An 18,973-nucleotide genomic window follows, 5' to 3' on the forward strand; every position below is an offset into this window, starting at 1 on the left:
GCCTTATATCAATATGATTTATTTCCCTTCCTATGCAAAACTATCTATATACTAGTATAAAGCAACTTTATAGGTGTATAAATGCATCAATACATTTAGGGTAGAAAAGGCAGAAATATACTGCTTTAATTATACCATTATAGTTAAAGCAGCACAATTTTTGTGTATAGACAAAGCTTAAGTAATCTAGAGGAAGACTTTTTATTCAGGTAGTTTAAAAAATCTTTTTTTCTGCACATTTGTTAGCACTGATTTAACTGAATCATTGATAAAGTATTCTAAAAACAAAACACAGCATCCTAATTCTTCTGCTAAAGCATGAAAGTTAAAATGCATGTTCACAGAGCCCCTCAAAATTTTCCTGTAGTAGGTAGGAACTTTCTAAATAGAAAAGCAAGCAGGTGAAATAAAAAAAATAGCCTCACTCGTATTGAATACAGTGTTTTTGTAGCCATATGAATCAGAAGGATATAAAAAGGACCCTAAGTGTGATTTTCCCCCCCGTAAAATCTTTTGCAGGACACTGTTTCAGCAGCTTAACGCCCTCCTCAGCAACCCTACTGTCTTACTGGTATTTCAGTGGGACAGCTGAAAGCCAACTTAATTTTCATATAGATAGAGATTTTCCAGAGTGAAACAAAGTTTGCCTGTATTGAGAATTGCACAGTGGAGGCTTTAATTATAAAATTCATGTGATAAACTATTTCTCATTCATCAGCTAATAGAGCTGGAGAAGTGCAAGTCCATTCCCCACCCTGCTGAAGAGTAAGTACCCTGCAGTACCCTTGTCATAGGCATTTATTTTACCTTAGCATCAGCCCCAAAGATCCTCTTTTTGTGAGAAAGGAGGTTCTTTTCATATCATGCATTCATTTCTTATTTTCCTTGGAAGCTGTGTGAGAACTGAAAGTGTGAAATATCAGCACCTGCAAACTGGCAGGAAAGAGTGAGAGGGTGAAGGTTTTTTTCCTAAACACTTCATCTCTGGTTTTGTTCTTCATCATCACCTATATAGATGTTAAAAGACCAGTTAATTTCTTTGAGAAAGAAAAGACAGTGCAAGGATTTTGAAGATTTCTTGTAGCAGAAATCTCTTTAAAGTAATGTTGAGATGTTTGCTTTTTGGCCTGTACATTTCTGAGGGCTCTCTGACTTGAAATCCTTAGCAATACCTCTAAATCATCTACAGCTTCTGATTGGCGGATTATTTATCTGACACAGATTCTCTATTTTATTACAATGTACCATTTTGGGCAGACTTATTTCTCTGTCATCAGGATTTACTGCTTAATCCCAGAAACACTGAGATATCCTTTGCTATCAGGGATAGCAAAAGTTGTAGTTTCTGGAAAGGAATATCTATATTAAAAAAAAAACAACAGTTTTAATGCAGTCAAAAAGTTATGATAATTTTCTATCTCCTTTCAAATGTAAGCACTGTCTTAGATGCAGTTCTTAACTTATCATTCCAAATCAAAAAGGTACGACAAACCTCTCTAAAGCATGCAGATATATATATGGACGTCTGTACAGTGAGATTGCTAAAAAGATGTCATCAATTTAAAAATCACATATTATAATCATTGGATGTTTTTGTTTTACAAAAATACTACATTAGCAGAGTTTACTACAATTTCCCTTTTTCGTGCTGTTTACTTACTGCCTTTTTTCCCTTATAACCATATTCACTTCCAAGTTGTTGATATTATGATAGGTGATAGCCATGCAATAAACTGCCAAGTGCTATATTGTGAGACCGTGCATTAACTGCATTTCCTATGTAGCTTTGACTGCTTCACTTACATTCTGCTCACTTGTCTATTTGCTGCAGGACAGTTTTGAACACCCTGAGCTTCAAGCAGCTAAAAGCATGCCACAAAAACGCATGCCTCCAAAAGAGATGCCTGACAGGCCTGGACAGGCGGCAAGCTTCAACATCTTGGGGACTGCTGGAAAAAGATGGGGTGCTTAATCCCTTCAGGAAGCTAGGAATCGCCCAAAAGGCCATGTTTACACTAGAAAACTTAAGAAAAGATTTCTAGAAAATGCCCAGTTTTTGCTGGTGCTAGCTGAGCTCCCTTGGTGCTGACAACGTTAGAGGCTTAAGGTATTTTTAACATTGTTTTTTCCAAGACTCAGATTTCGAAGATACTCACTGGTGCAGCAGTTAGCAGACAGGGCAACCTCCGTCCAGCCAGTGCTAAACTCATCAAGTCAAAGCCTACTCTGGCGTTTTATCACCCGCTCACTAACTCCTCCTGCATCCTAGCGCAGGCCAGAAGATTGTGGCAATGAGGGAAAGGCTCCGGTTAGGGCCGAGCTCTGAAGCCTTTCGTGCCTGCCCGAGGAGCTCAGCCCTGCCGGCCCCCCAGCAGCGCGCTCTGCCCCGTCCTTGGTGCAGCCCGGGTCCTCCCAGGCCTGCCCGGAGCCAGTGCAGCTCACTGCCCTGCCAGAAAACGCCCCTTTTCCACTGTTTTATTCTTGGTTTTGTGCCACCTGAGCGAACAGGACTGGCTCTGGAAGAGTCCAAAGACTGCCAAAGTGAGTGCAAAGGGGGGTGAGAGGGAAAAGGTGCTGCATAGGTTGCTAGATGAGCTCAAGCCATAACATGTACCTTTGCCCTTGCACCAGCTTTCAGGATGATATAATATTAAAGGTGCTGACAAATGAGCTCCGGCACATCTCGCGGTGGCAGTTGCAGGTGATCCTGCACACTGCTTTGCCCCGTGCCCGAAGCTGCCGCCCGTGCAGCAGGCGGGGGACAGCCCTGGTGCTGATGCCGCAGCTGCTTCCCTGTAAAATCGGTGGCTTAGTTACACCTCTGGTCAAGGTGGTTTTAAGAGTTCGGACTTCACACTTTTGAAGTGGTTGAGGCAAAAACACATTCCCTTCTGCAGCCCCGTGGGGGAGGGGGTGGTAACCCGCAGCAGAGGGGTGGGAAGGGCAGATGGGGTTAGTGACATCTTAAGCATTCATGGCAGCATCTGCTTAGCATGTGCGTGACCTTCCCCTGCGAAGGAAGCCAGCCTCTCAGTGAGGGAGGGGGCTTGCTGGCATGCTGTAACCATGCTGAAATGGTCAGAAAACTTCCTTTTGTACGTGGGGCTTCAATTATTGTTTAACTAGATCATGAGATATCAGCTCATCAAACTACATCATGCGGTGTTAAAAATAAATACTATTTTCCACTTGATGTAAAGAATACTTGTTTCCTTTCTCTTTCTCTCTCTGTCTCTGGGAACTTTGCAGTTCGGCTCTTGCCATTAAAGTAGTCTGGCTTTCCGAGAGGAAGAACCCTAAGACAATACCCCTAACGTGTAAAACTCTCTGCCCTAAATAATGTAAAGTAGTTTATTTGTAAACTCTGCTGTCAACAAAATACACAAGAGTGTAACAAGTTGTCAAGGCTTTATTGAACTTTGCAGTTGTACTGATCTTCTAAAGCAAAGATACTAAGATCATTCTTCCAACACTACAATGTCCTGTTTTAGTCTGACTCCTGAACTTGTTAACATGTACCACAAATGCAGAAGCAAGCAGCAGCTGTATGGTACCCGAAAATCTTGAAAATTAGTTTCTAGAATGGAAACTTAAAAAAAAACACTAAAATCAATTCTTAGAAGGGAAAGTTTCTACAATGTAAGAATAAACAGAACTTTACAAGGCAAAGGGAGAGCTCATATATAATTGAGAGATGTAGTATTTTTAATTAAAATGTGGTGATGCCTTTCATGCCTGTGATACACAGCACTATGAAGAAACCTTGTGCATGTCCAAAGGTGCAGATGACTCTGTGAACTGCTTTATTTCACACCTATTCCACTCTTGCAGAGTGCCTGTGGGCTAGGCATGAACTTGTACTTTCCCCATGCATACAGGTTGGACCCAGCAGTAGGCCTTCCTTATTGCTATAGTGGAAAGAGTCTGCAACCTATGCAATCGCAATCTCTGTCATACACTTTTGTCATCCTCATCCTTCTGACAGAAATCGGGGCAGACAGATGAAGTCGAATAGCACCAGTAAACATAAATAAATAAAACCAGCATTCTTGGGGCTTGTTTCTCCTGGCAGTTTATCTTTGTGTGCTTCAGCCATCATTGTGTTCTGAGTGCTACTGTGAATGCTAGGCGTGAAAAACACATCCTCATGCTTCAAGAAAGTAAGCACACTTTCCTCCAGAAAACCTGACTTACCAAGAAATGGTAGCAAAGGGCAGTGGATGCCGTCCTAGGGAAGACATGACTTTTTGACACTTGTAGAATAAGAATATTTACAACTCTGTGAACATCACTCTGCAAGTGGGACTATGAACTGAGCCTTTCAGGACACGTCTCTGACTCTCCTAAGATGGCCTTTGCTGATGTGGATCTGCTTAACTGGAAATGCATCATGCTCTTGAAAGGAGAAGAATAAAGCTGCAATGATTGACTCCAGCTAGAGCCAGAAGACCTCCCTCTCACCCATGAGCTTCTCAAAGCGGAAGGACTCTGAGGTGAGTAGACTTGGTAACAAGGCCACATGTTCAGCCCTTACAAATACATGATCCTGGCACACGGGCATGCACGTACATGTACATGTAAACAAGAGAGGGGGGAAAAAACAAGAAAAAGATAAGGATTTTGGCACACCTTGGCCTTTACATGACAAAATGTGCAAACAATACAATGCCACAGTAATGTTTCCTAATATAGCCAAATTTTTTAACATTGACATTTCACAGTTGGATTAATGTAGCATCCCAAGCTGCTTGTTAAAGCTGCTCTTAGCTTACCATGCCTGACTGACTTTTCAGATAAGCATTAAAGGATTGAGAATTGCATCTTATTAATTATAACCACACTTTAATGCAAAGTGTGTATCTAAATCAAACAAAGCCCTTTGACAATTTATAGCTCACTACTTACAAATTTATCTGATGTAAAAATATTACTTGGCTCTTGTGAGAGATGTCAAGGGTGCCTACAGCGGCCTAGAGTCATGCTTAGTGCCGGCAGTAGCAGGTGGACGGTGCAGGGCGCAGCGAGACCAAACCTGGCCACGCGCTGTTGTCTTGCCCTGGTGGGCGGCAGGGCCGGGCGCTTTCTGCTCGGGAGCACCAGCAGCGCGGATCGCTTACAGTCCTGGCAGGCTCGGAGACTTGCTGGTGGGGGGGATAGGCAGCCCGGACTGGGCATTTCTGGGGGGTGAAATGTGCAGATTCCAGCTTTTAAAAGGCAGCGAAAGGCACAGGATGTCCGCGGTGTGACGTGCCTTCGTGCCTGGCCCGGTGCGGAGCGGAGCGGGTGGCATTTCTGCCCCGTTTCAGCTGCCACCGGCAGTGGCGCTCCGTGGCGCTTCCTCGTTGCAGTTTTGGTTTCTGTGGAGTTTCTGTTTGTTTGCTTAGCAAACCCTGGCCGTAGTGCAGGTTGCGAGGTGAGTTTGGTAGCTATGTTACCTATCGCTCTTTGTAAGGCGCTTATAGTTGAACGCGTGCTGTTCAGCCAAGGAGGGACCGCATGCGGACAGTGATCGCATTTCCTCACTGGACAGCGAAGTGACAGTGTTACCTAAAGATAAGTTACGCTGGTCAAACGAGTGTTTTCGTTAGAAAGTGAAAAATGAAGTTTGTTACAGCTTGAATGAAGTTGCCTGAGCGACACAGGAGCTGGCAGCACAGGAGGCGTCCCCCGCCCGCGCGCCAAATACCCTGACAGGCCCTTGGGGTAAATAGTTAAGCGGAGAACTATCGTGCCGCATAAACCGTTTTCTTTTAAAAAACTGCACTGCATTTCCTTGTCCAGGAAAACTGTACCGCTCCCTTATGAAATATCTCCCCCGGTGTTGAAACTGCCACTGCTGCTGTTCAGGAGAAAAGTGGGAGAGGCGAAGCCCAAAATCCCAAGGCCGGGCCGCGAGAACGGCGGGGCCACTCTCGGGGGCGGGGCCTCCGCCAGGGGCGGGGCCTCGCCCGTCGCCCCGCCCCACCGCGGCTCTCTGGGGGGCTGCGGTGGCCGCCGACATGCGAGGGGAGAATTCCTCAATGGCGGGGGGCCACGCCCACTCCGCCGGAGGGCGGGGCTCGCGGCCGGCCGACCACGCCTCCTCGGGCGCACGTGTGGAAAGCCCCGCCGCTTGTTCCCCGCGGAGCGCCCCGGGGGCGGTGGAGAGGCCCCGCCCCGCGAGCAGCCGATTGGCTCGCCGCGCCCCCGGGGGCGGGGCGGAGGCGGGGCGTGCTCCGGGCGCGCCGTGCGGTGCCGCGCCGCGCCGCGCCGTGCCGGGCGGGCGGCTCCACCCACGTGCCGCCGCGGCGAGCGAGGACACATCCCGCACGTAGCCGGCGTATTAAACGGCGCGGGGCCATCTGCCGCCCCCCCGCACCTCCGAGCGTGCCGGCGCGGCTCCCGGGCGGCGGGGCACGGCGGGGCGCGCGGTGCTCAGACGGCGGAACGGGCTCCGGCAGCCCCCGCGCCCTGCCCGCCGGTGCCCCGGGCCGCGCCGCAGGCTGCCCGGCCGCGCAGCGCAGCGCAGCGCAGCCCGCCGCCGCCGCCGCGGAAGTTTCTCCGCGCCTCTCCCGGCCCCGCGGCCCGGCGGGCGTCGCCTGGCGGCGCGGGCGCCGGCGGGGCAGCGCCATGCCGCTGGGGCACATCATGCGGCTGGACCTGGAGCGCATAGCGCTGGAGTACGTGGTGCCCTGCCTGCACGACATCGGCTTCTGCTACCTGGACAACTTCCTGGGGGAGGTGGTGGGCGACCGCGTGCTGGAGCGCGTGAAGCGGATGCACCGCGACGGGGAGCTGGCCGACGGGCAGCTGGCCGGCCCCAGCCGCGGCGTCGCCAAGCGGCACCTCCGCGGCGACCAGATCAAGTGGATCGGGGGCACGGAGGAGGGCTGCGAGGCCATCAGCTTCCTGCTCGCGCTGATAGACCGGCTGGTGATGTACTGCGGGAGCCGGCTGGGCAAGTACTACGTGAAGGAGCGCTCCAAGGTGAGGGGCGGCCGCGCCGGGGGGCTCCGCGGGGCGCGGGGGGCGCCTCGAGCAGCGCCGGGACGGGGGCGCCGCGGGGGATCCAGCTCGGATCCAGCGCTCGGCGGGGCCGGGAGGGAAGTGGGCGCTTGCCTAAAAGCGCGGCCGGGTCCGCGGCCGCGGCTGCTCGGCTCCGTCGCCCCGTCGGGGGCAGCGGCGTGGGTCGCGGCGCGGTGCAGACGCTGGGTCTCCGCCGAGCTCCTGGGCGGCTTTGCGGGCTTATAAAGTCGGCCTGGAGCCAGGCCGTGGCCTGCCCAGCCGGGTGCCGCCCGGGACCCGACGGGCGGGGAGCCCTGGCTGCGGCCGCCCCCCGCCGCGGCGGGCCGGGCACGGCGACACCGCCGGCGCTGCGATCCCGCAGGATCCCCGCCAGAAGAGGCTAGCCTTGGCCATGGCTTGCTTCGGAGGGTTGTTGGAGGCAGTCAGAAAAGCTCCCTACCCGTCCTTGCGCACGTACGCGGCTCGGACCTGGTTATTTGGTTGTTTGCGCCCATGTGATCACGTTGTCCGCGCTAGTCCTGATGTCCCACCTCATGCCAGTGTCCTGTAGCTGAAGAAGCTGTCCTCACTGGATTGGGGATGTGCCACAGAACAAGGGATGCTCTGTTTGAGCCCAGCAAACTTTCTGAAGGGGAGAGGGTTTTTTAGGCTTTGCTTTTCTCAGAAATGGAGAAGACGCATAATGTACTGCTGTTTTAGGTTCCTTTCCCAGTGAAACTTGTTTACAGTGTCAGTGCACTTGCAGTGTCATCACTTCAGTTTGGGCTAACTTTGCTTTTCTTTCCTGGTCCCTTTTGCTGTGGCAAAGCAGACCTGCTTGGAACTAACTTTTTTGTTGTCCTGAATGCTGAAAATGTCCCTGCTTCTTTGTGTGACTTGAATTCCATAACACATAGCACACTTTAAAAACATATCAGCTTCTTTTTGGGATGTGCCAGAAGTGAAAAAGATGAAAACTTGTAAAAATGACAAAATGAAATGTTTGGTATTTCTTTTGGTTTTAACTTGCCCTGAACTAAGGGGATATGTGAGTAGTGCTCAGGTGTCTCTTTTTTCCCCTCCATAGAAAATGAAGAAAAACAATAAATATGATGGCATTTACCAGGTGCTTGGGAAGACCTTAAAATCTGCATATTACTTCACACACAAGAAAATGCAACAATGAGAATAATAAAAGGTTGAAACATTGAGCTTAGGCTTAGCTCCAGTTAACTGTTGATCAATCCAGTTAAAGCTTGGGTAGATTTAGCTTAAATGAGGGTAGGCTGGAGTTCACTTATTCCTGATGGGACTGTATTTGCTGTTGGGAAGTACAACTATGCCTGTCTGATATGGCATATCTTTAAGGGCAGCCTAGCTCTTTCTCTGGGTGCCTTCTGTTTGCCTTGTTAATGTTCAAAATACATTGCTGGCCACTCGGGAGAAGAAATAGGGACTTCAATGAAAGTTAGACCAGTGTGAAAGGAGCTTGTCCTGCAATTTTACCAAGGTATTTGGAGAAAGTGATGCAACTGGATGCATGAGAGCAGTTGGCATTGGCTAGAGAGAGAGGTCTTTTGGAGGCTGACCTGGGGTTGTAGAGGTGATTTTTAAAACCAAGTTCTTGCAATCATTTTTGTACAAATAGTAATAACAAACAGAACAGGACACATTTTGTAAATGGATACAAAACTACTTCTCTACAGAGCCTTTTGGCCATTGTGCTTTAGCATGGAAGGTGTTAGGCTCCAAACAGCACACGGATGCGTTACACATCAGTTCAGGACTGAAAGGGACTCAGTATAGTTTGTAAAATACAGAGGAATCTTATCGGAAATTAATAGTAACCAATCCCTTTATTATAATAATGAGTACCATGGATATGTGAGGCTCCGAAGTAGCGGTTCTCAGCTGTAGCTGATATGGGGGACACTTTTAACAGAAAGATTATTCTTCTGACTAAACAAACCGACAGTGCATGCAGGTTCCCATGTCATCTATGGACACTTCCTGTCCACCATTAACCCAGCTCATTTTTCTTAACTTTTTGAAGTCTTGTGAATGCATACACAAAAATCCTAATTTTAAATTCAGCATATGTTTATTTCATCAAATAGATTATACACAGATTAAAAATACTTTTGATTTTTTGGATGCCTAGAAAACTTCCACAGCTCAGTGTTTTTGGGTGTCTTGTTTTGCTTCTACACAGCTAGACCAGAACTTTGTGGCTTGCCATGCACTATTATGATTTATGGTTTGAAGATATAGATACTAGACAGATGGGGCTGAGAGTCCAGAGCAATTTGTTTAAAATGTAAGCCTTTGGCTACATGGTAACTCTTCTTGTCATGGAAACGAATCTGTGTAACATCAGTCTTATCATTGTTCAGAGGTTTATGCTTTTAAAACAATGGTAGGACTTTAATTTTCAGCCTCAGTATTGGAAGAGAGGGAGAAGACTGCTTAGTAAATGAACTTCTGTGAGCTTACTGGCTGCTTAGTGTAATGTGCTTCACATTAGCTACACAAACTACAAAGCTATATAAGGAGGCATGAAAAACTTTTTTAAAATAAAGGCATCTTTCCTTGTGGCTGCATATTATGAGAACTGAGTCAGTTAGGATTTTGCTGTTTCCGAATGACTTTCAACAGCATTTCAAGAAAGCCAAGATTGCATCAAAAAATAAATGGAGGTTGCATTTTATAAGGGTACTAGATACACTTAAGAGCTGTTGGTTGGTATTTGAGGACTGATAAAGAAATACAGCATTTCATCTTTGCAGACCACTGATCCAAATCTATCTTTGCAGTGTCATATTTAAAAATATTAGTTGACATGGTTGAGCAAGAAAAGTAACCACATGATGCTCTTCTGAAGGACTCTTCTGCCAACAGACCCAACACAGTGTTGGCTTCTGCTTTCTTTTAAACAAAAGTTTCCATTTTCTAGTAATAAAATATGATGATTCCCCTTTTATAGTAGTTTAATGGTGAAGGATCTCACTACAAGTACAGTTGACCTAAGTTTATTTTTTTCTTTGGTGCGAGACAATTCGCATCCTTGTGCAGAGGGATGCTCTGTCCCTAAGACAGAGGTCACTCTGATTTTTAAGGACTTGTCTCCCCTATGCTGCTGCTTTGACGCTTTGTACAGAAAAGCTGGCTGGTGGCTGAGGCAGGGAAGTGACGCCACAGCTTTGTGCTGAGGCCAGTCACCCAGAACACCCCCGAGTCAGATGGTGCTCTGGGGGCCATGAGCATGAAGGTGATATAGTGCAGCTTCTGCCTTCTCAGGCACCAGAGTCCCTTCTTGGAGCTGGTTAGGGTTTGGGGCAACTTTTGGGGGTGGCGATGGTGGAGAGGGCTCCCTTTGTAAAAGGCTATGAGCCTGGTCGCAAATGACCATAGCTCAGGTGCAGAGATGGCACGGAGGCATGCCACAGGTTGTAAAACTTCCCAGGGTAAGTTGCACAAAGTTTTCCAGGAGCAGAGATGTTTGCCCTGTAGAAAAACTCCTGTATTATAAATAAATCAGAGGCGATATTAAAAAAAAGAAGTAGGAAAATATTCCAGAAGAGAAGTTTGAGAAAGGTCTGTTTCAAGACAGAGAAATGCTGTTTTCTTTTTTAAAAAAAAAAAAAAAAAAGTTTGAAGCTGCAGATGTGCCAAATGCTGTGGAGTTTGGGATATCCGTCCCTTTGGCAACCTCAGAAAAGCTGCAGGGTCTGGGGAGCCGGGCTGCTGTGAGCCCTTGGCCCGGTAAGTCCCTCCTGCAGGCAGGCAGGGCTCAGGCTAGCCGGCAGGAGCCGGGATGGCTGGCCAGCGTGCAGAAACGTAAAGGCAGTGTTCCCCGTGGGATGCACAGGCAGCTCAGCTGCTGCCGAGAGGATGTGATTTTCCCCCCTTTCATGTTTTGCATGAAAGCAGGAGCTGGAGAAGGGTAGCTTTCCCTGTGGTAAGGCTGGGTCCCAGAGCCATGCCGTCGGTGGTGGCGGTGCCCGTGGCGTCAGGCCTCCAGGGGCTGTGACCTCAGCTGAGTCAGCGTTTGAGGCGCTGCCGTCACCGAGGCAGGGTGGAAGGTACTTTGAACTGGTGTGGCTTAGCGCTGTGCGGACTTCGCCCCGCAGTCCTGACAGTCGCACGGCCTCTGTGAGCTGCTGGTACCCTCTTGGATGCGGTCGTGGCTTGAAATGGGTGTGGGCGCTGCCTTTGGTGACCTCAGGTCTGTCCCGGGAGCGCTGGAGGCCAGTGAGCCCCACTGGTTAGAAAACATGGTAAGAAGTCGTAATCTGAAGAACCGACCGCTGTGTGAGAAAGCCCATGCCTAGCGTGTTTACCCCAAAATCCCACTGCTCCCGTTGGGGGTGAAGTCGATGGCCTGATGTTAATAAAAAATGAGATAAGCTCTTTTGAAAATGTGCCTCAGTCTTCATGAGGGTCTTTTGCTCTTTTTCTGGGATATTTTCTCCATCTCTAGCAGGAGAAGCATGACTTGTGTAGTAGCACTTCGTAGCTAGCAAGTGCATTGTCTGAAAAACGGAATGAGTGCCTGCACCTACCGCAGGATGGGGTGTTCTTGGGTAGTTTTTGAAACATAGCCCCCTGTCTAGTGGGTTGTTACCAAGGTTTCTGTTCTGGAGCATTTAACAAATGCGTGAAATGTCTCAGGCTCAAGTTGAGTGATTTTACTAAGTCCCTCAGTTAAGTGCTCTGTTAAGGAGATGAAATATTTTTGTAGTTGTGTTTAAAATGAAAAAGAAACACTCAGTAATTCTATCCTTTGCAATTCGAATGCGAAGTGAAAGCCTGCATCCTCTAGTTTCAGGTGCAGATGTAAGGAACAGGGTAACAGGAAACTGGCTACAGAGCTGCAGTGGAATACTGCTGATAGAAATATAGTAGTTTATTATACGTTACAAAGGATTTTTATGATACTTGCATAGCAGCATGCCTTGCAATTAGTTTACAATGGGAGGTCTGATGAATACTGCCATCCAGAAGAAATATGTGTAATTTTTTCTTTTATTCTAATCAAATGCACATGTTCTAGCATAATGAGTAGGTTCAAATCTGTTCTTCTGGCTGGCTGCTGGCAGAGTCCAGAGCCACTGGAACTGTAAATACAACAGACAAGTCGTTTTATGATATCAGAGCAAGGAATTCAGCATTGGCAGAGATCCTAGAGCGGTTGCTTTGGCTCTGTGTCAAAACTGATGTTTATATCTGTGTTTGTCAAGCAAGATTAGTTAGCCTGGTTAATAATACACAGGAATGCATAATTTTTACTTGACAATTGAGTGTTAGATGAGTATAAACCTGGGAATATTAGGTCTTGTTTTTGTTCTACAAATTATGATCAATGACCTTTTGAAATTTTCAAAAGATGCTTTTTTCAAACAGGTACTTGGTGAATCTTTCAGATCACTTTTCCACTTAACAGGGATGGGGTATTGGGGAAACAGGTCAATATTTTACAGGCAGCTGTATGCATGTCCACAGGTGAGTTTAGAAACATGGATAACCTCTACTGAATGGTCTTTAAGCTGGTGTTGAGGTGTTAAAGTTACTTAAAAGAAGCTTTAAAACTTGGAACCTGTTATGTATCATCACTCTCAAGAGCCTGAACTAAATGCACTGGAAGACTCACTCTGCTCTTGGCAGTGGAAAAATTGTGTTGTCTTCAGTGTGCATTAGACTGGACCCCTTGCCAGCCAGAGAGCTGCTGTTGGTTGTCTTTTCCTCCTCTCGTGCAGGGGAAATCTGTGACCACCCAGCGACCTTTCCTACAGTGTTGTTTTAAGAGTCTGTCCATGTGCTCTAGAGTCAGTCTCACGGAGGAAGACTGGCTAATCCAGCAAGAAAAGGGAAATACGTGTGTGCTCTGGGACAGTGTAAAGAACAGAGTGGTCTGTTTATTCTGAGTTTGTGCACGTGTATTGGTATTTGTGGGATCAGGGCAAGTTATTTGATTTTTTTTTTTTAACTATTTTGTCTGTAGTTTTGCAGTCAAGCAGTGCTTAGATTTATTGCCTTATTAGACTCTTGAGTGATATAATGATGGCAAAGCAGAGAGCTTTTCCAAAAAATCTGTCACATATCAATAGCACATTTTTCTTAATACATTTTTCTGTTGCCATAAGTGTGCGGGTACCAGCCCTTCCCAGCCCCGCTACTTGAGCTCTTATAGCCGCAGACTTGCTGCAGTAGCTATGCTTGTGTGCCTGCCAATATCCCTATTATTGCAGGCCCTAAGTATACATGTGCTGCTCAGAGTTTGTTTTTGTATAAGAGCTTATTGCTCATTAAATGTCAGTGTAAACCTTACCCAGCTACATGGGGTGGAGCACTCTAATACAGGTGGCATTAATGCCTGTAGGTGCAGGGCCTGTTTATCCTTTGGACTTGCAGGGGTGTGGGCAGCATTGCAAGGCAAAATATCCCTGAGCTTGCATTTTGGGGAGAGGGGAGCTGGTCCTTACTGTTAATATTTGTACACAGCTGCTTTTCAAAGTGATTAATAATGAATAATTCAGTTCATTAGAGCTGACTGCTAGTAACCGTATGTGTTTAAATGAAGATGCATGGATACTCATTACTCTGATGCAGGAGAGCATGTATACAGTAAAAGTGAACCTGTTTGTTGGCATTAAGAATTGCAGGTGTCTGTGTTAACCCTGGTATCTTTATTTGCTTGTGCAGTGAACTCTTCTTTCTTTGACTTCCAATCTTATCTGGATGGTGGCTTGAAGTAATATGTTATGTAATAAGTAAGTATAATAAGTTATCCTTCATGTCACCTCTTAAACAACTTGCTTGGTTTAATACTTGGAATCCCCTTCTCATTCCTTTTTCTCCTCCTTTTTTTTCCCTTTCCCTCCCCTGAGGTGGCTGTGATGGTCATGGTGGGGTTCAACAGTGCCTGGACACTCTCAGCAATTCCCTTCCATTTGTGGCAGGGATGGGATACAAGGAAAAATAAAATCACACCAGCCCAAACATGAATGCACCTGTGATCAGATGAAATCATGTTTGCTGAATAGGCTAGACACTTAGCGATCGATACTTTTATCAAATGTTTCAAGATGGCTCTTACAAAGTCAAAGTACTTTTTCTTTTTTTTTTTTTTTTGAGGTATTCACTTTTTACAAAGTTTCTCCTGCTTCTGTTTCAGTTGGACTGCCTTTTTCCATTGTGTAATAGGCCAGTGACAAGCTGTCCTTTGGCACCAGAGGTCTCAGTGGTCGTTCATCTTGTAGTAGGTGGCTGGTGAGAGTTGGAAGAGTGGGCAGGGAAGTCTGCAAGGAAGTGCTACCGGTTTTAGACTTCTGGGAAGGAAGATGTGTGCATACCAACTACAGGGAGTCTGAAACCCTGAATCAGATTTATCATGACTGTAATCTTTCTGCCGCAAAGCTAAAGACTGAAACAGCGTTGTCAGAAAGCTGCTGGCAACACAAGCCTCTCGGCTTCTGTGACAAGGTCGCACTGAATTAGTGGAGGAGCCTGAGGGAGAGGTGTGTTGGGAAGTGCTCCTGGCACCTGCGCCCAGGGCGGTTGATGGCCCCTCTGGTAGGCTTGTGGGTCCATAACTGGTGCCTCGTCACAGATGTGCCAATGTGTGCTGACGTGGCAAAGGCATTTAGGCGTTCCGTTACCTGGCAACTTTTTATACCCTTTTTATGGTTTTTAAAAGGGGGTAATGGGGCTGGTCAGAAAAGCAAGAGGAAGCTCTCTCTCACTATTCAGACAGTGAGATGGAGGAAGGAAAAGGATGAAGGAAGCGCACGTAGTCTGTCCCCTCCTGTCTGAACTCCTAGCAAGTGTGTTGCTGTCAGCACACTGCTCCTGACCCTTCCTGCAAGTGAGGTGGAGCGAGCTGTAAGCCCTGTTTCCCCTCCATTGCTCACTCGCCTCACACATACGCACCTACTATCTCTCAGTGACGGAAAGGAGCTTTTCTCTAGTCATTTTTCTCTTGTCATTGTGTTATGATAAGATTAGTGGAGAAAAGAACTTGATGCCACTATGCAAAACACTTAATGGAAAGCAGTTGATTAAACAAGACACTTAACGCTCTGATTTTTCACAAATAAAAGCATGTAAGAGATTTTACTGTTTTTTTCCCCACAAATAAAAAATGCAAGAGATTTTGCTGAACTTAATTGTTTGATGAAGGCTTACTAAATGTTCATGCCACCAGCCATCCAGTTTAAAATGAATGGTGTAAATTTTACAGGAGTATGGTATGGCACACTATCTACACCGCCTGGAAAGATCCAGTTTGTCCAAAGCTTTGTCAGCTGGAAATGACAGGATAGCTACATCTTTTGGCAAACACCAAGGAATCCTACTTTGCAGCAAAAAAAAAAAAAAAAAAAAAAAAATCCTGTTATTTTGAATAACAGGATATCTCTAGTCTGTATGAATCCAGACTCTTTTCAGTGTTTTCTTTTTAGACCCAGCAATCCAAGCAAGAAATAAGCTTGCATTCTCTTATTGTATGTAAGTCATAATCGTAATTGTCATTTTTTTTAGATCTTACTTCTTGCACTGAGCCTTTTTTAATACAAATCAATAATGCAAATGTCTTTGAAGTTTTGGCCCCAGTTCAGCAACACACTTAAGTACTTTTCTTAAACACACTTTGAAATCAATGGGACTTAAGCACATCCTTATGTGCTTGATCTAGAATATGTTAGAATATGTTTAGAATACATAAGGGAAAAGCTGCATTGATTTCCTGTGCTGCTCTAAGGCTTTGTCAACATTTTTGCCTTAGAATTGAAATATGGACCATCTTTACATTTTGGCTTGGGAGGGAGCAAAGAACCTTACTTCTTGATAAAGACTTAAAGTGTCAGCACTCTTCACATTATCTATAATGATTATGATTTTTTTTATCTGACCTTTGCAATTGACTGTCTTGCAGCAAACCTGCCTTACACCGTTAACAGTAGTAGTTATTCCAGTAATGCATAAAGGCAATTAGACGCTAGTCAGCTCGGGCAGGGAATGCTGCATTGAATGGGAACTGCCTGCGGCACGGGGCCCTGGCAGGCAGCGGAGCTGGTGGGTGCCAGCCTGGAGCCTCCCAGCTCCCCCGAGACCCCATGGACCACAGGAGCCTCTTGTGCACAGCACCTTGCAGGATGGGGCTGGGAGAACAACTTGCAGAATGTGCAGGGGAATTTGGGAGAGGAGATGCAAAAAATGTATCAGTTAGCTCTCAGCTTGCCTAGTCCCAGGTTGTTAACAGGCTTAGGATGTTGTGTTTGCTGCTGAAGACTATATAAGGTGTAAGTGCACCTTTCCCCTCTGATTTCCCAGATGGAATCTGGTACAAATGGTTTGAGAAGTGGTTTGAAGGCAGGAAAGGGAGGAACTTCACTGTAAATACATGTCCTACTGTTAAGGCATATAAACCATGATGTATGACTATGCACATATAAATAGAACAAGGTCCCCCAGGATATTTTGATAACTCTGTTCTTTACAGTGGTCACCAATATTTCTGTTTCCTTACATTAACTTGTGCTCTGTCTTCTTTTGTAAAGCATGAGCATGGTCTCTGAAGCAGGCCAACAGGAAAGGTCACTGCCTGGTTAAGTATTTTACAGACTTCCTCTTTGCAGGAGGAGCAATGAGAGAGTTAGCAAATGCCAGTCCTCATTGCCAGATATGTTATAATTCAAGATTTGATAGTGGTCAAAGGCTGAAGTGTTGAGATTGTGCATTTCACCATTACATTCCTAAATGCACAGCTTGACTTCTCACTGGTGACTTAAAGGGACAGTGCCACCCTAACACTCAGTGATCACTGCTTGCGGAGGATGAAAATGTAATTGATGTGCCTTCCCTGCCCCTCTTTCCTCCACTCATCTAAGATGTCTGCAGCTGAGAGAGAAATACACTCTTTTTTCTTAGCTTACTTTTGATGTTTGCTGGCACTTGGTTAAAAGCCTATTTCACTGCTTACTGTTGCTGTTAATTATTGAGTTACAAAGTGCGATGTCCAGGCTGCAGTTAGGACAGACACCAGTTGTGCTAAAGGTGATCACAGCTATAGGCAGACATGGTGCCTACTTCACCTGCACACCTCAATGTGCACATATATACCCCCATTCTCCACCTTGCCCCACATATCTGCCCTGCCTTCCCCCTCCCCGTCCCTGAGGATCCCCCCTGCAGTGCCCCTTTCCCACTGCAGAGAGGGGCTCGCATCCTAGCTGCCTGCAGAGCCAGCCTCCCTGCCTCGCCAAGGGCCTTCCCCCTCCCCAGTCCATCCGGCCCATGCAGCCACCTTCTCTCGTCTCCACGTCCATCCCACGGGCACCCGCCAGGAGCAGCCTGAGCGGGGCCGCTTCTGCTGTTTGCTCCCCACCTCCTTTGTGGTGGCTCCAAGCTGCTCTCTGCACACTGGCTGCCAGAGAGGAAGGAGTTTTTGGAGAGGAAGAGGAAAAAGGAGGGAACGGAGCCAGATAGTCCTCTCCAGGCTTTCTGTATCCTCAGGAAACATCCTGAACCCACACCAGCAAGACCACCTCCCTGCTCGGCAGCCGCTGGGCTTCCTGCAAATACCACCTGACATGCCAAAGAACATTTTTGCTTTAATCCCCAGTCCTGAATCTGGTCTTGAGAAACCTGCCAAGGGTGGTTGCTTCAGTGAGTTGTTGGGTAAGCCTCTGGGGGGACTGCGACAGGGCTGAACATGGCAGGTGTGGTGGGGGCGGCAGGGGACGTGGTACAGGACACCCTGCAGCTTGTGGCCGTGTCCCAGCGAGGGGTCCGCACCTCCGGCCACTGCCTGCGTTAGCCTGGGCAGCTGGGCTTCGAGGGCTGGCCTCTTCTGTCAGGTGGTGGCAGCATAAATCCATGCGAGAGTCCTGATCACTGGAAAAAACAGATGTGGGGATTCAGCAACCAGAGTTCAAATCTGGATTCTGGTGTTGCCTCTCGGCTGGATTTGAGGCAGGCACGTGACTGAGTCCAGGCTTGCTTGTGTATGAGCTGAGAGCTTTTGTGAATAGCTTTGAGCTGTGCAAATGTGAGGTAAAGGATGTAGTTGAATTTGTTGCATGCATGTATTTATGCATACTTTGTTTTTCAGAGTTGCCTGGTTTCTGCCTACACACAGTTTCGTTGGAGCAAATACTGACTGTGTGCATGGGGGGCAGGGGAGGCACTACAGTGCTTACTAGCCTTTTTTTTTTTTTTTTTTTTTTTTTTTTTTTTTTTTTTTAAACTAATATCATTTTATTGCCTAACCTTAGAGCAGGTACAGTTATATCATTACAAAATTGTCTTGACTTGGAATAGCTCATACATTTCCCTCCTTGTATGGAAAGATGCTGTGTCATTATGTACACATTCATCCCCTTTAATTGCACCCGCATGAGATGGATTGTACTGCTGTAATTGTACAAGTGTCATCAGAGTAGTACAACTTAATGTGCAGGCAAAGCCTTAAAGACTACCCATGTTTTTTGAACGTAGCATAAATTATTTCTGATGGTAATTTATCACTGGTAATTTTAATGGGCTTTACCCATAAATACTCATTTGCACAAACTTCTGTGCAGGAATAGATGTACTGTTAGCTAGGCAACGTCTTCAAAAATCGTGGTGGGGGAGAAAAAGATGGACAGGGGGTGCATGAGAGGGCTTAATTCCAGAGTTAACATAGGAGATAACTGGTCTCATCAATTAGCCTTAATTTGGTGTTACTGCTGTGATAGCAAACACTTGAGCACCACTTGTCTCGCTGTTCAAGTGGTGCATTAATGTCTCAGTAGCTTCAAAAGCCAAGGCAGCCTTGACAGTTTGGGGAGGGCCCTGAGGGGTATTTGGGGACCCACCAGGCATGACAGTGGTGGACCAAAACCTGCTGCCGCATTGGCTGGGCTGCTCTCCGGCGACAGAGAGGGGTTTCGGCTGTACCAAGGTGGATGGAGAAAACTCTCCCGGTGGTCCGGTTGGGAGCACGTGG

General features: G+C 46.8%; 1 protein-coding gene and 1 long non-coding RNA gene across 2 annotated transcripts in view; both read left to right on the forward strand.

Moving 5' to 3' along the window:
- LOC135328472 (uncharacterized) overlaps positions 1–3,155 on the forward strand; it is a 41,207-nt gene extending 38,052 nt beyond the window's left edge. The window contains exon 7 of the long non-coding RNA XR_010389370.1: positions 1,832–3,155. This is a non-coding gene — a long non-coding RNA (uncharacterized LOC135328472). The remainder of the gene's footprint in view (positions 1–1,831) is intronic.
- Positions 3,156–6,186: 3,031 nt separating this feature from the next.
- Positions 6,187–18,973, forward strand: part of EGLN3 (egl-9 family hypoxia inducible factor 3) — a 30,950-nt gene continuing 18,163 nt past the window's right edge. The window contains exon 1 of the mRNA XM_026095091.2: positions 6,187–6,966. Within this exon, the coding sequence (XP_025950876.2) occupies positions 6,610–6,966 (357 nt within the window). The 5' untranslated portion in view covers positions 6,187–6,609. The remainder of the gene's footprint in view (positions 6,967–18,973) is intronic.

This window comes from Dromaius novaehollandiae, chromosome 5 (assembly GCF_036370855.1).
Source record: "Dromaius novaehollandiae isolate bDroNov1 chromosome 5, bDroNov1.hap1, whole genome shotgun sequence".
Taxonomy (NCBI): domain Eukaryota; kingdom Metazoa; phylum Chordata; class Aves; order Casuariiformes; family Dromaiidae; genus Dromaius; species Dromaius novaehollandiae.